Genomic DNA, 13,445 nt, shown 5'->3' with positions numbered 1-13,445 from the left:
TTTGAAAATCATAACCTTCCAAATTCATACCACACTGTTATTGTCGGTGGCATCCTTGACTTGAGAATCAGGAGCAGCCTCCTACTAACTTCAGTGGAACATCAATGTTACAGTCGAACTATCACATTTGCTAACGTTTTTCTTTTCTTGTTCTGACAAATTCCTAAAGAACCTAGATCCTCGAATTCATCAAAGGAACAAATAAAGAACTTTGGGTTGAGTCAGGTCACTGCTCAAATGGGACTCGCACGAACAGTCGCCCGTGGAGGCTCACAACCGCTGATGTATGCAGCGGATCGATTCTTGCTGGAAAGTTCACAACCTGCCAAAACCAAAACCACAATCTAGATCAAAACCAAAATCAAAAGACGACTATTATGGCTGTGTTCGGAGGGTTACAATCTAACCTTTTTGAAAGGTGTGATTCCCCAAGGATTATCAAGCTGCTCAGGTTGCCCTGCTATAACTAGCCGCCCTGCAGGGTCTGATTGAACGCGGACCTGAAAGAAAGAACCAAAGCAACTTATGTCGAGAAACTAAAATCCGTGTACTATAACACAAATATTACTATGAAGTCGATTTTAGCTAACAATAATGGTGTAGTCCAGATTAGAATCCAGTATATATCTACTTAAACCTTCCAAACATTTCCGCTGCTTACACCTAATTTATATAAAACAGCTAATATAAACTGCTTCGGTACCTACTGACCCTGGCCAAGACTCTATGCACTAAAGATACATCTATTTGTGCATGCCCAAGTGACGAACACTGATCAAGAATCCCTTAGGAAACGAGTTCCAAGGAGAAAAGCTCACCTCTTCGCGAAGAAGTCCAGGTACCAGCGCAAATATCTCAAAGCAGTCTTTCTGTAGATAAAAACAACAGAACAAATTTGGTAAGAGTTCAGATTCAAAACAAAGAGCCAGATTGCAGTTATCTCCCTTTCTTCAGTCAGTCTCGTTTTTTACTATTTCATCTTCTCATGTTTCTAGTTTCAAAAGTTGGGTACACGGGAGGGGAAGAGGCAGAGGTACTCACAGTTTCTCTGACATTTATCTTCACCCAGTCCGCAGGGGGTCCAACATCAATAACCTCGGCATTTGACCTATCAAGCGAAAACCATATTGTTAATCTCTTACTTTCATTATACACGAGGAAAAAAGAGAAACCATGGTATTGAGTCATCTTAACATGTTGAGGTCACAAAATGTTCTGAATCCTTTTAGTATCCTGAACTATATCTGGAATTGTCGTTTCTTATAACTACTATCCACAAGAGCAATGCTTGCAATCCAGCAAACATTATACGATAAAACAGGGTTTCACAGTGGATAGAAGACTATGTGTCATTGCACATGGTAAAGCGATCTAGCATAATAAACACAAATATACAGGAGCTGGTTAGCTTTCATAACTGTTTGTCTGTTTCATGTGATAAAACAAGGTCCACGCCAGTTGGTGTTTTTTGTTTCTGGACACCTGAAAAAAAAAACATATAAACGGGTGGCATTAGGTAACCCTTATGTAAACTATAGAGAATGATAGCAGCTCTTTAAGACTATTACCAATATTTTTGAGGTTCTTTTGCTTCGGGGTTGAATTTAAGCCTTTATCCTACAACGAAGAAGTACAATCAGCATCAAGGTGCTGCGCAAGTTTGTGCATGATGAATCATGAAGCGTGGTAATATCTAAATAGATACCTTAACAATAGGCTCAGTAACCTCCCCAGATCCAAGAAGGCGCTGAGAATGCCAACCCTGCATAGCACGAGCTGCAGCATCTCTTCGTGCTCTGCCTGACCCTGAACCTTGATGGCTACTTGCCTACATAAGAGCCCTTATATCAATGAGAGACACAGGGGATCTATGTAAAGTTTACATTTCTGTATTCTGGAATTAAAGGGTAACTACATGGGTCATCTATATTATTTCTTATGGACTTCCCCATTTGGATTTGATACAAAAGAAGGTACGGCTTTATTCAATCAGATCGCAGATAGTAAGTAGTCTTCAACTTGTTCAGCTGATATTACGCATGCCCGAATTTCTCCTCATTTTTTGAAAGAACTGCAGGGCTTTCACTTCATCTATTCTATATCACTGATAACTTAACGGTGCGAATAACTATCCTTAGGTCGACCCCTCCCCAAGAGTTTACCTACCCAAAAGCATAAATTTACACATTATCATAGGTAATTCTAACCTCTTTTTCAAGGCCGGAAGATGGAAGAAAAGCTGAGCCAGGAAGGTTAAGCTCACCATTTTGCCTTAAAAACTTTTCATACTCTAAAAGTGCCTGCATATGAAAAATAAGGATACAAATCATGAAGTATCTACGGCTATTTGATTTGATAGGATAGAAATCAGCCAGATCAATCAAAGTTCCAAAATTGACAGTGCAAACAAAAAGTTAGAAGAATACTTAACCACGACATAAAACAAAACTCGCTAGTCTCAGACACCGTACCAGAAAAGACGCACAAATTTATTGTCTTTATTGGACATGTATTTCACCGGAGCAACTACAAGCTCGCTAATATCGATGCATAACTGGTGCTTCAGAACAGAAATAATAATTCACCTTCTCATAGAAAATGCGGAATGTCCAGGAGACTGTAGTGCATGTCCTGAATAAAAAAAAATGAACAAAAAGAAGCGGAAATGAAATTAATACGAAGACGGATAGATTGCGGAGTTTAAGGACAAAATGACTCATACTTTGGAGGATGGAAGGATTCTCCAACTTGCCGCCATAGCTTAGATGTGGTGACCTTTGTAAGAAAATGAAAATCACAGGAAATTTGAATACCAGTGACATAGAATTTCAGCCAGCAAGGAGTAGATTTGAGTACAAACTTCAAACATAGCAGATGGGCGTAAACTAAATCAGTTGGCAAAAGACATACTTAACATAACTAACATATGATTACATTTAACTTGTTCCTCGGTAATAGGTAATCTTCTCGATCATTAGCTGTCATAACTAACTTTCTAGCTTATTATACCCAAAACATAACAGGAAATCATGTCAAATGAATAGTATAAAATAAACCTAAAAATTTTTCACCCGAGTAAATGGGGAGAGTAAGGATAAGATCTTTGTAAAAATGAGATAAAATCTTCTAAAGAACGAAAGTGGATAATTACCACGTCATAGCCACCTAACTTGATGACGGCTCGCCATAGCCTACATTGCAAAGCATGCAGCAGTCAAACAAGGATTAGCCAGAAAGATGGAATTTTGCAAGATTTGAAAGCAATACTTTCCAGCAACTCACTTGAGACAATTTAAGGGCTGTCCATAAAACTTGGGAGCTTTAAATTCCAGGAAATTCTCCTTGTGGAAGGCCTCCACTTCTTTAATAAACGCCTCTTGATCCTCTGGCGTTCCTGTTTCATCAACTTCCCTGACCTGTAACGCAAACGTTGAACTTGTAATGAAATAGTGCCCCCGATGACCACAAATCTCGATTCCCTCAAAATAACAAAAAGAATTTATCCGATAATGAACGCAGATGCACGCAAGCTAGTTGTCTCAAATGTGACAGAAACCAGCTTTCATTACCTCAGAATCATTCAGCAACCACGTCCTCCACTTTTTAACACTTTCACCAGCAGCTTGAGGAGTCGATGGTTCCCCCAGTGTTGTCTCCTCTTGACCTCCATCACTCGTAACCTTCTTCTGAGACTGATCAACATCACCATTATTCCCATCAACACTGTTCTGACCACCTACCTCTTCACTAGCCTCAGTTTCATTGGTAATGTTTTCATTAGTAATGGGAGGAGCATCAGATAAATGAACATCAGTCTCCAAAGTAAGAGTCTTATCCTCGGGAACAGGGGACTGAGGTCTTTCAATGGAGTTTTGGTCCTTCACTGGTTCGGAAGGCTCTTCATCTGCACATTTGGTCTCAACGGGAGCAGAAGGCAATTCTTGCTCTTGCATTTCGGTGTCCGCCATCAAAAAGCTTCTTTCTTCTCTGTGATACAACAAGATAACAACTATAAGGACGAAGAAATCATAATTTAATCAATCTAGGATTCATAGGAATCCGATAATTCCCAAGAAAATGCAAAAACACACCAAAGGAAAGCATGTGCATATACTTCTCGGCCTGAAAAAAAAACGTAATCAACAATTGGGATGCAGAATACTCCGAGTTCTAGTGTCTCATCACTAACTCGCACTATCGCTCTGATTCAAAGAAAAAGGCAGAGCTTCACGAAACGAAGGAGTGCATAAAAACCAGAAACGGTTACCGGTTTCGCAGCGAAGACGACGCCGGAAGAAAACGCAGGGGACGGTGCGGTCGGTTTAGGGTTTTGATAGAAGACGGAGAAAATTGAAGGACGCCGGCGGAGAAAATTCAATTTCACGGATTCTTATGGTAAAGGCACATCGAAAATGTGGATCGGTGGTTTAAAGATTAAAACGATGCGAAAAAAAACAGAAATTGAACACAAGAACTCTTAAACCTTTCTTTTTTCTTTTTCTTAATGGTTCTTAATTTTTAACGAAGGGCAACGCTTAATGGACATTATTTATTTATTTATTATTTTTTTGTCGACCATTTAATTAATTATTTTTAAAAAAAAAATTAGACGACAATTTATTTATTTAAGGATATGTGTTACTCATTTCAGAATATATATTTTTTTTTGTGAGCACCAAGACCTCCATTTATACCAATTACATTCAAATTTTTTTAGGGAGAGTTTTCAAGATGTCGTAAGAAAAAAGTTTACTCCAATGCTGCTGCGATTGCCGGAGTTTGCATAAACGAGCTCTTATTTAATAAAATAATTCGTATTCGCAACAATATATTTTCTTTCCTTTTTCATTAAAAGATTCCATATAATCGTGTTCGTAAAAATGGTCGTTTTGTACATGTTAGATACTATACCATACCCGAGTTATTATTTCTAAATAAAATTAACACATGGTATACTCGAACTTATACATGCTATAACTAATTTTATACATTTATAAAATTGGATGTATAAAATTGAATATGGAGTGTAAAGTTACGTTACGTCTCTTAACACTATACCCCAAAAAAATTACAATATGTACACTACATTCGTGTTTTTTTATGACAAAACAATTTTATAATATTAAATTGAGATTACAAATTCATACATAACTTTCAAAAACAAATTATTACAGAATCGTGTTTATTTATACATACTATATAACACATATTCGAAAAAGGTACGAAGATATGATGTTTTATGTTTAAGGAAGTTGGCCCGTACGGCCCACATAAATAAAAAGCCCGCTACGTAAAAATATGGGCTGAAACATCTTCGGAAAAAAATTAGACACAGCAAAACAAAAGAATTTCAAAGGTTTCTTATTTATTTCAAAAATTAACACATCTTCGCTCACTTTCATATTTATTATGAATAGTAACACTAACACACGTGCATTTTCATCCCCTGTTTTCACCGTTACACCATTCATGTCATACCTTAGTTTCCAAAAAGTCATAAACTTATACTTGTAATGAATTGATGATGGTGATGATGATCTTGTCACTACTCACTAGTACTTATATCAGAGAGGCAAATAATTGAATTGATGTGGATCCAAATATGGGCATTCATTAAAAGCAGAATGGTACAGAAGAACAACTTTTTTGTCTGAAATCTATCGGGTTTCGGACCACTCTTTTGACTAGATTTTAATCCCCACATACAATTTTTTTTGTCACGTGTGTAGTTTTCAATGACGAACATCAAACGAGTGGACCATTTCGATTTGACGTATCTTTTGTTCACGTTCATCGCGTGCAATTTGCAATAGAATACCAAAATATGATTAAGCTCTTTAAAAAATAAAACTTCACAAGTCTTGCGGTTAGGGTTGGTGCTTTTCCTGATAAGAGTTTATAGGATTCGAGTCACAAAAAGAGCAGTGTATCCCACTTTAACGACAAGTTAATTGCTTGATAATGTCTACGATAAATGTTGGTTTTTGCAATTAATGTAGACAGACAGGTCATTATTTATTGTGGGGTTTTTCTGGATGCTTTCCACATGGTCTCTTTAGACTTTTCTGTATGCTTTCCAAAAGAAGTATATTTGTAAATACATTTTTTGTGTGCATATAGTATTTTCTCGATAAATATACAACCAATTTGATTATTATCAAGCGGGTAGAATTCAATGGAATTATCCGGACGTAGAAATATATTAGAAGTCATCTAACATATTTTAAAGTTAGATCCACTGTTCTGTAAGGGATTTCTTATGAATAGCCTAAAATGGCTAGCCTGCATTTTCTGTTTTGGTCATCTATCCAACTTTCGTTATCTACCAAAATTTAGTTATAAGTTTTACCAAACTTTTGTTAATTTAAATAATTTTAAGAGAGTATTATATATTCCCAATTACTTTCTCTATCTAATATAAATGTTGTTTTATGATTATTTTCTGTTCCAAATAAGTTAGTGTAAACAGTCGGAAAAAATAATAAGTTAGTGTCAACATATATATATATATATATATATAATTATATTTGCATAAGTTCGTAGTGTTCGAAACATTTTAATGTATGAAAACAACTAACCAAAAAATTATTTTTTCGGTAACCGATTTTGATTCATCATGGACAGATGGCAACAAAAAAAATTTCTCATAAAAAAAAAACAAAATAATGGATTATTGTATTTCTCCAGCGGAAAAACACTTAGCGATATCTCTACATATTCGGCCAGAACCACGAATAAACATGATGACATTTCGCAGTCGCTGTGACGAAAGGCATGACGACGGTCCGATATAAATGTTTCGTAGTCATTCATGTACATACGACCATCTAGGAAACAAACAAAGCATTGCATGAGTTTCCCAAAAATCGTGGAAATTAAATTTTATTTTTCCCCTAATCAAGGAAAATATTTGAAAAAACAAATTATATATATATGTATGTATAAGTTCGTGTATCTTATGGTAACCTGGAATTAATAATACGGCAATTCTGAGTCAATTTCTGATTTATGCGAACAAAACAGAGTTTAAAAGGCGAGAAAAAAAAAGGATAGAAACACACTGCAGAGGTTATTCAATTGAAGTTATTTTAACAAAATGGAATTCACTACCTTGAGTTGATCAAATGATTCACGTAATAGTCTGATAGAGACCTTTGATAAGAGTTTTATCCTACCTGTCAATGCTGACAATAATTGATTAGTATTTAAAACTGTTAATGGGACTATTCTAATCAATCCTCACGATTTTGTATGAACTATATATATTACTTTTACCAAGAAGTTCTAAATCGTAAGGACTTACATCTATAGAACTATTTGGCAAAACAGACTCTAATTACATGTATATGTCAAACAAATTAGAGCTGCGAATCTATGATCCAGCTTTTGATCTGTTTCGTCAAAAACAAAACAATGTTTCAAAAAGGATGTTCAAGTCTGACCCGACTCATACGGATACCAAGTTGTACAACATTTTACTATTTAATCTAAATTTAAAAAGTTGAACATATTTTATATCCCTAGAATAAAATATGAAACTCTCACATAGTGTCCGCATAGAATAATAATTTTACTATAATTAGAAAGGGACTAGTTAGTTAGTTTCTTACCATTTAGAAAAAAAAAATTTGTTTAATTCTTTGTGAAGACAAGAATCCTTGTATCCGGATATAAATAAATAGAGTGGAGAGGCTGCCATGCAAATGTAACGGCAGATTTAGAGACGTTCTCTTTCATAGAGAGAGAGAGAGAAAGAAAGGTTTTGATTTTCTGAATTCTCTGGCGGATTCTTTCTCTCTTTCTCTCTTAATCCCTCCAAAACGGTAGTTATTCCAAATATATTGATTTATTGTTATCAAAAAATACTTGTCCGGTTTTACTAGAGTACTTCTCGAGCTCTGTTCTTTCGCAGCTCCATATATTAGTTCATCGTTTTCTTCTGCTCATCACTTCATATGCAAAAACCAAAATCATTATGGATTATGTTTTGCAGATAATCTAGCTTTGGAAAAAAAAAAATTGGAAGTAGAGATGATGAAGCTTTTGGATCTGTTCATAACTTCATCGAAACCAGTTGTGGAGATTCTGTTGATAACATCAGTTGGATTTTACATGGCTCTAGATGGAGTCAATCTTCTTGGTCAAGATGCTCGCAAGTATTTGAACAGCGTTCGTTTCTAATTACTCTCTTTCTATATTAATTAAATCAATACAATTTCGACTTTAATTTATGTTTGTTATTCTTTTTTTTTTTTTGGGTATATATACATATGTATAGATTGTCTTCTATGTGTTTAGTCCTTCGCTTATTGGAAGCCGTTTAGCTGATAGTGTTACATATGAAAGCTTAGTGAAAATGTAAGTCAACCACCTGTGATTTTCCATTAGGAGTTTGATCTTTGCTCTCTGGTTATATAATTAGTGAAAAATGATTTTGTGTTTTTTTGTTTTTTTTTGGTTCAGGTGGTTCATGCCGGTTAATGTTCTGTTCACATTCATCATTGGTTCGTTATTAGGCTGGATTGTTATTGTCATCACTAAACCTCCTTCGAATCTTCGTGGTCTCATTCTTGGTTGCTGTGCTGCTGGTACAACAAACCTTTAACATGATTAATTATGTCTCTGAAATATTCACAATCTGTTTTGTGTTTTTTTATCCCCTACTACTAATTATGATGATATTAACAAAACCCAAAAACAGGGAATTTGGGGAATATGCCTTTGATCATAATCCCAGCCGTTTGTAAAGAAAAAGGAGGTCCCTTTGGAGATCCTGAGAGTTGCCAGAAATATGGAATGGGTTATGCTGCACTCTCCATGGCTGTAAGTTCTTTTCTTCTTCTTCTTCTTTTGCAAGGTTTTTTTATAGTATCATTATCATATGATTGATACTTGTAGTAGTAATGTTATCAGATGGGATCAGTTTACATATGGACTTACGTATACAATCTTATGCGGGTGCTATCAAACTCTCCCATTGAAACCCAACCTTCTATTGAATCCAACTACGACAGCTGCAAAGTCCCACTGATTTCTTCCAAACAAGAAGAAGACAACCATAAGGTCTCAATCAGTTTGATCAATAACTAACTGTTCATTCACCAAGCGTTGATCCTTTTGGATGTGTAGTGACTGTGTGTGTGTGAGTGTGACAGGTTGGGAGGTGGGAAAAAGTCAAGCGGAGATGGGTTTCACTGTCTGAGAAAGTCAATTTGCGGACAATATTTGCTCCTTCAACTATTGCTGCGGTTTGTAATTCGATCAGTGCATCTTTTTCAACAATACTTACATAATCTTTCTTAACCTTGTTTTGGTTTATTATTTTTTCAGATAATCGCGCTTGTGGTCGGGCTCGTTACTCCTTTTAGGAAGCTTATAATTGGCAACGTAGCTCCTCTCCGGGTGCTTCAAGACTCTGTTACTCTAGTGGGGTAATTGAAGTAGAAGTAGAAACCATTATATAGAAAACTTCTCACTCACTCACTCACTACTCGAAAGCTTAATGGAGCTTTCTTGTTTCTTTTTTGGGGTGAAGAGATGGGGCCATTCCTGCTACGACACTGATAATTGGAGGGAACCTACTCAAAGGTATGAGGAGCTCAGGAATGAAAAAATCCAGTATCATTGGCGTCTTGGTTGCACGTTACATTTTCCTGCCTATAAGTGGTGTTTTACTCGTAAGAGGAGCCTATAAGTTGGATCTTATTACCTCAGAGCCCTTGTACCAGTTCGTTCTTCTTATTCAGTATGTTGTCCCACCAGCAATGAGTCTAGGTTCTTTGCTTCAAACCAACTCTTTTTTAACTGAAATATTGGTTACTCCATTAGATTTTAACTGATTTAATAATCACTTGCTTTTGCAGGTACAATAACTCAGTTATTTGGAGCCGGGGAAAATGAATGCTCAGTGATTTTGCTCTGGACTTATGCTTTGGCTTCGATTTCACTCACTGTCTGGCCCACATTCTTCATGTGGCTTGTGGCTTAAATCCCCACACTCAGAATGTTTGTTACATGTATTATTGTTTTGTTCCATTTATTCAAGAATTGTCTCCCTGGACTTCCAGGTGATTGGATCATCATTTACTGAACACCGTCATTAGAGACTAGATGTATATATTTTCTTTAAAAAGTTGAAAGCTATACATATTTGAGACCAGAAAGAAGTAAAATCAAGAGGTGATAATATGCTAAAGGGAAAGGAGTGTTCACAGAGTGGGTACTGCAACATATTCTGTTTCAGGAAGATAACTTTGGACTTGCTAATGAGGAGAGACTCAACGGCTTCCACTATGGGTTGGGTATTCGTGCCAGTTTTTGAGCGTGCTCACGCCTGCCAGTTATTGTAATTTTATAACTAAAGATTGATATTAAACTGAATCCACGGAGTAAATAGAGAATATGTATCAAATATGCAGCCGACAAACCACATATCCACAGCTGTAGAGTAATGAGTGGCCCCAAGAAGAACTTCTAGAGCTCTATACCATAGACCACAACGGTACCAGAAGTTTTAGGCTTAAACATTACATTAACAACATAGATAAATTACCTCATGGGTATACTTTTCTTCATTGGCAGAGTGAAGGCTCTGGCTAAACCGAGATCTGATATTTTGAGCCTCATTGTCTTTGGATCCGTTAAGAGATTGCGAGGCTTAAGACCTCTGTTATAACACCAGGAGAAGTAGTAAGATTAGAGATCGCTTATTGCTGGAAGTTTTCTCAAATCATTCTCTCTTGAAAACAGGGGAAATATCTCTGTTTGGGAGAGGGCTCTCGAAGTCAGAGAAGAGCAAGCTGGTCTTCTTTAAATAAAGTTTGTACTACTTTTGATCTTGACGGCTTGCTAAGAGCTTCAGCTGAAGTTTCAGGAAAAAGAAGCTAAGACAACAATGTACAACGGATAAACTTATGATTATTTTAAGAGGTCTCAATATTGAAGCATGAAACTTACATTCCTTGTTCTCATAGAAATCACGAGTTCTCACCTAAACAACAGGCCATTCCAAAACGTAAGTTTATAAGTTCCTTGTTCTCATAGAAATCACACATATAAAGTAAAACATGTCTTGGCGCATTTCCCTACGTCCACCTTGACATGCGCCAAGACAGTGTTAGGATGTCTTCTGCTGCTCCCACACTGTTTTGTACAAGTGACTTTTTGTCTTCCAAAAGGCATCCTTTTACGCTTAACTTGATTTGCTTTGCTGGAATTTGGACCACCCCAGCTATTATCTCCTTCAGACTTGCCACGTTTTCCGATAACGACTTCACTGTGATGTCAACGACTTGTCTTCCATCCGGTGTTGGAACAGAAACCCTGATCCTAGGGGAACCCTAAAAATGTAGCGACGGCTAATTAGATACAAGTCAAGTCAAACAGAAAGAGAAGAGCAAGTCCAGAAGAAAACAATTACCGGAGCAACTAACTGGTCTTCTAGAACACGAGCTGACTCGTCAAACTTTTGTCTCTTTGGCTCTGGTTCCTCAGGTAGACGAGAAGACATTCCAGGCATAGTTGGTGCACGTTGCATCATCCCCGTTGAAGGGGACGCATACAGATCATAAAGATCACGATGCATTCGTGTTAGCTGGTTCCCCATGATATCAGAATACAAGTCATCCTCCATCTGAGCAAAAAAGTCAACACTCTCCACAAAAACATGCAACTCAAGAAGAGCCATCGGCGCTCCCTCTTCCTCCTGCTCCAGCTCCTCCCACTGAAGCCACTGGAAATATTCCTCAAGAACGGTCTCCGTATAAGCAGCACTGGAAGTCCTTAATACTTTGGAATACGCATCAACAACCAGACAATAAAAACTGAACCTTCTATCAGTTGGCTGCATAAACTTAAGCAGCTCAAACTAAGGTTTCATATCCACTTTCTTCATCAAATTCCGACAGAAGAGCATCCCATACCGCGCCACAAAAAGAGCTGTGAGCTTAATAATAACAAGCTCCTGTTCTCCGACCCAAGGAAATAATGTAGGGAAAGGATATAAGCGAGCTCCGAGACTTGGCTTCCCTAAGGGAGGAGGCTCAAGATCGGGTTGTGCATCACCAACACACTCATGAGTATCTGGAGCATCAGGTACTTGGATATCATCCTGCTGAGCTCCATCTTCATTCTGAGCACGGTGTGGATGCCGCCAGTTCATCATCCCTTAAAGACGTTGAGGTCGAGGCATGCTCGCAGAATAGTCACCACCACCATAATCCATGTAAGCAAAATAGTCAACACCACTGACAAATGCATGCCAATTAATCACAGACGTTTCCAGCTTCTCCAATTGAAGACAGTCGGAAAAAAACTCAAGAGCGATCGCAGTACAATAATCAAGTTTGTCCACCTTTTCGGAAGGCTTTAAGACTCCGAAATACACCTCAATGAACTTATCAAAAACAGGTCTTTTGCTATCAGTTAGCTTCAGAAACTCAAACCGAGGATCCATAGACACCCTGCCCATCAAAGCCAGCTTAAAAGACGTCCCATAACCGCCCCACAAACTGCGCTGTCAGCTTAATAATACCAAACTCCTCGCGTGTGATGTTTGGAGGAAATTTATTTTCAAGGAGGCTATTTTCAAAGAGGCTAAAGGGAGTCCTTGGATGTTGGTAGCCACTACGCTGAGGTCTCGGTCTCAGTGGAAGCAGCACAAGCATACCGGGATGCATAGTACCTGTTGGCCGGTTAATCATAACTGAAAGGCGTTCAGGTGGTGCCATGATAGCAGAATAGTCAGCATCATCCATGTGAGCAAAATAGTCACCACCAGCCACAAGGGCATGCAAATCAATCATAGCCGTGTCCGTTCCATTCTCAAGTTGAAGACGGAGGAAAAAAACTTCAAGAACGGTGGCATTAATATGCTGGAATACGTATCAACAAGCACACTGAAAATATGGAACCTGATTTCAGCTGGCTCCATTAACTGAAACTGAGGCCATGGATCCCTACGAAAAAACATAAACTCACAGTGAGGGTTCATAACCGCTCTCATCATCAGCGCCCGACGAAAACGTTTTCCGTACCGCGCCACAAACTGCGCTGTGAGCTTAATAATTCCAAGCTCCTTGAGTGAGATCCTCGCAGGAAATATTGAAGATGTAGAACGGCCAGGTCTTAGAGGGGAAAGAGGCCCAAGATCGGGTTCTGCATCACCTACACACTCGCGAGTATCTGGAACATGAGGTACTTGGATAGCAGCTCCATCTTGATTCTGAGCACGGAGTTCATATCTTAGTGGAGGCATATCAGGATCCGTCATCAAAGCAGAAAGGGGTTGAGGTGGTGGCATGGTAGCAGAAAAGTCAGCATCGTCCATGTGAGTAAAAAAGTCAAGACCACCCACAAAAGCATGCAACTCAATCAGTTTCTCGTCCAGCTTCTCCAACTGAAGACAGTGGAAAAAGCCCTCCAGAACGGTATTTGCAGGAAAAACA

The 13,445-nt window shown here is 37.9% G+C and overlaps 3 protein-coding genes and 1 pseudogene across 6 annotated transcripts; 1 reads left to right on the top strand and 3 right to left on the bottom strand.

The window, feature by feature from the left end:
• Positions 1–4,496, bottom strand: LOC18008770 (AT-rich interactive domain-containing protein 5). 2 transcript variants are annotated; one of them, XM_006390123.2, is made up of 14 exons: positions 4,268–4,496; positions 3,570–3,987; positions 3,283–3,416; positions 3,152–3,191; positions 2,723–2,775; positions 2,586–2,631; positions 2,208–2,300; positions 1,706–1,828; positions 1,569–1,617; positions 1,419–1,482; positions 1,042–1,108; positions 819–869; positions 408–500; positions 1–322 (listed from the first exon to the last, which is right to left on the bottom strand). In XM_006390123.2, exons 2-14 carry the CDS (start codon positions 3,966–3,968, stop codon positions 227–229), a joined length of 1,308 nt encoding a protein of 435 aa, XP_006390185.1. In that variant the 5' UTR covers positions 3,969–3,987; positions 4,268–4,496; the 3' UTR covers positions 1–226. The 2 variants fall into 2 exon arrangements, with proteins under 2 accessions (XP_006390185.1, XP_024009226.1); XM_024153458.1 differs by lacking the exon at positions 4,268–4,496 and adding an exon at positions 4,092–4,187.
• A 3,066-nt stretch (positions 4,497–7,562) lies between these two features.
• On the top strand, positions 7,563–10,082 carry LOC18008881 (protein PIN-LIKES 3). Of its 2 annotated transcripts, XM_006390122.2 has the most exons (10): positions 7,563–7,823; positions 7,994–8,169; positions 8,279–8,358; positions 8,464–8,588; positions 8,702–8,823; positions 8,914–9,063; positions 9,156–9,248; positions 9,331–9,431; positions 9,536–9,774; positions 9,864–10,082. In XM_006390122.2, the coding sequence occupies exons 2-10, from the start codon at positions 8,032–8,034 to the stop codon at positions 9,986–9,988; spliced, it is 1,173 nt and encodes a 390-aa protein (XP_006390184.1). In that variant the 5' UTR covers positions 7,563–7,823; positions 7,994–8,031; the 3' UTR covers positions 9,989–10,082. The 2 variants fall into 2 exon arrangements, with proteins under 2 accessions (XP_006390184.1, XP_006390183.1); XM_006390121.2 differs by lacking the exons at positions 7,563–7,823; positions 8,279–8,358.
• Positions 10,083–10,838: 756 nt separating this feature from the next.
• Positions 10,839–11,941, bottom strand: LOC18008591 (probable splicing factor 3A subunit 1). 2 transcript variants are annotated; one of them, XR_002898310.1, is made up of 3 exons: positions 11,420–11,941; positions 10,957–11,339; positions 10,839–10,861 (listed from the first exon to the last, which is right to left on the bottom strand). XR_002898310.1 is itself a non-coding variant. In XM_024153899.1 (2 exons), exons 1-2 carry the CDS (start codon positions 11,846–11,848, stop codon positions 11,085–11,087), a joined length of 684 nt encoding a protein of 227 aa, XP_024009667.1. In that variant the 5' UTR covers positions 11,849–11,941; the 3' UTR covers positions 10,912–11,084. The 2 variants fall into 2 exon arrangements, 1 of the variants encoding a protein (XP_024009667.1); XM_024153899.1 differs by lacking the exon at positions 10,839–10,861 and having other exon boundaries at positions 10,912–11,339.
• Positions 11,942–12,101: 160 nt separating this feature from the next.
• LOC112084642 lies at positions 12,102–13,158 on the bottom strand (annotated as a pseudogene).
• Between the last annotated feature and the right edge of the window lie 287 nt (positions 13,159–13,445).

This window comes from Eutrema salsugineum, unplaced genomic scaffold, assembly GCF_000478725.1.
Source record: "Eutrema salsugineum unplaced genomic scaffold, Eutsalg1_0 scaffold_9, whole genome shotgun sequence".
In the NCBI taxonomy this organism is placed as follows: Eukaryota; Viridiplantae; Streptophyta; class Magnoliopsida; order Brassicales; family Brassicaceae; genus Eutrema; species Eutrema salsugineum.
This window is presented reverse-complemented; position numbering and strand designations above follow the sequence as displayed.

Excerpts from the sequence above, each read along its gene's own strand:
- LOC18008770 (XM_006390123.2), bottom strand. The coding sequence starts at position 3,968 with ATGGCGGACACCGAAATGCAAGAGCAAGAATTGCCTTCTGCTCCCGTT. Across the intron at positions 2,776-3,151 it reads AGTTAGGTGGCTATGACGTG|GTCACCACATCTAAGCTATG; the intron begins GTAATTATCCAC and ends TTTCTTACAAAG. Across the intron at positions 1,829-2,207 it reads CTTCCGGCCTTGAAAAAGAG|GCAAGTAGCCATCAAGGTTC; the intron begins GTTAGAATTACC and ends GCTCTTATGTAG.
- LOC18008881 (XM_006390122.2), top strand. The coding sequence starts at position 8,032 with ATGATGAAGCTTTTGGATCTGTTCATAACTTCATCGAAACCAGTTGTG. Across the intron at positions 8,359-8,463 it reads TATGAAAGCTTAGTGAAAAT|GTGGTTCATGCCGGTTAATG; the intron begins GTAAGTCAACCA and ends TTTTTGGTTCAG. Across the intron at positions 9,432-9,535 it reads GACTCTGTTACTCTAGTGGG|AGATGGGGCCATTCCTGCTA; the intron begins GTAATTGAAGTA and ends TTTGGGGTGAAG.
- LOC18008591 (XM_024153899.1), bottom strand. The coding sequence starts at position 11,848 with ATGCAGCCAACTGATAGAAGGTTCAGTTTTTATTGTCTGGTTGTTGAT. Across the intron at positions 11,340-11,419 it reads AAGACCAGTTAGTTGCTCCG|GGTTCCCCTAGGATCAGGGT; the intron begins GTAATTGTTTTC and ends CTACATTTTTAG.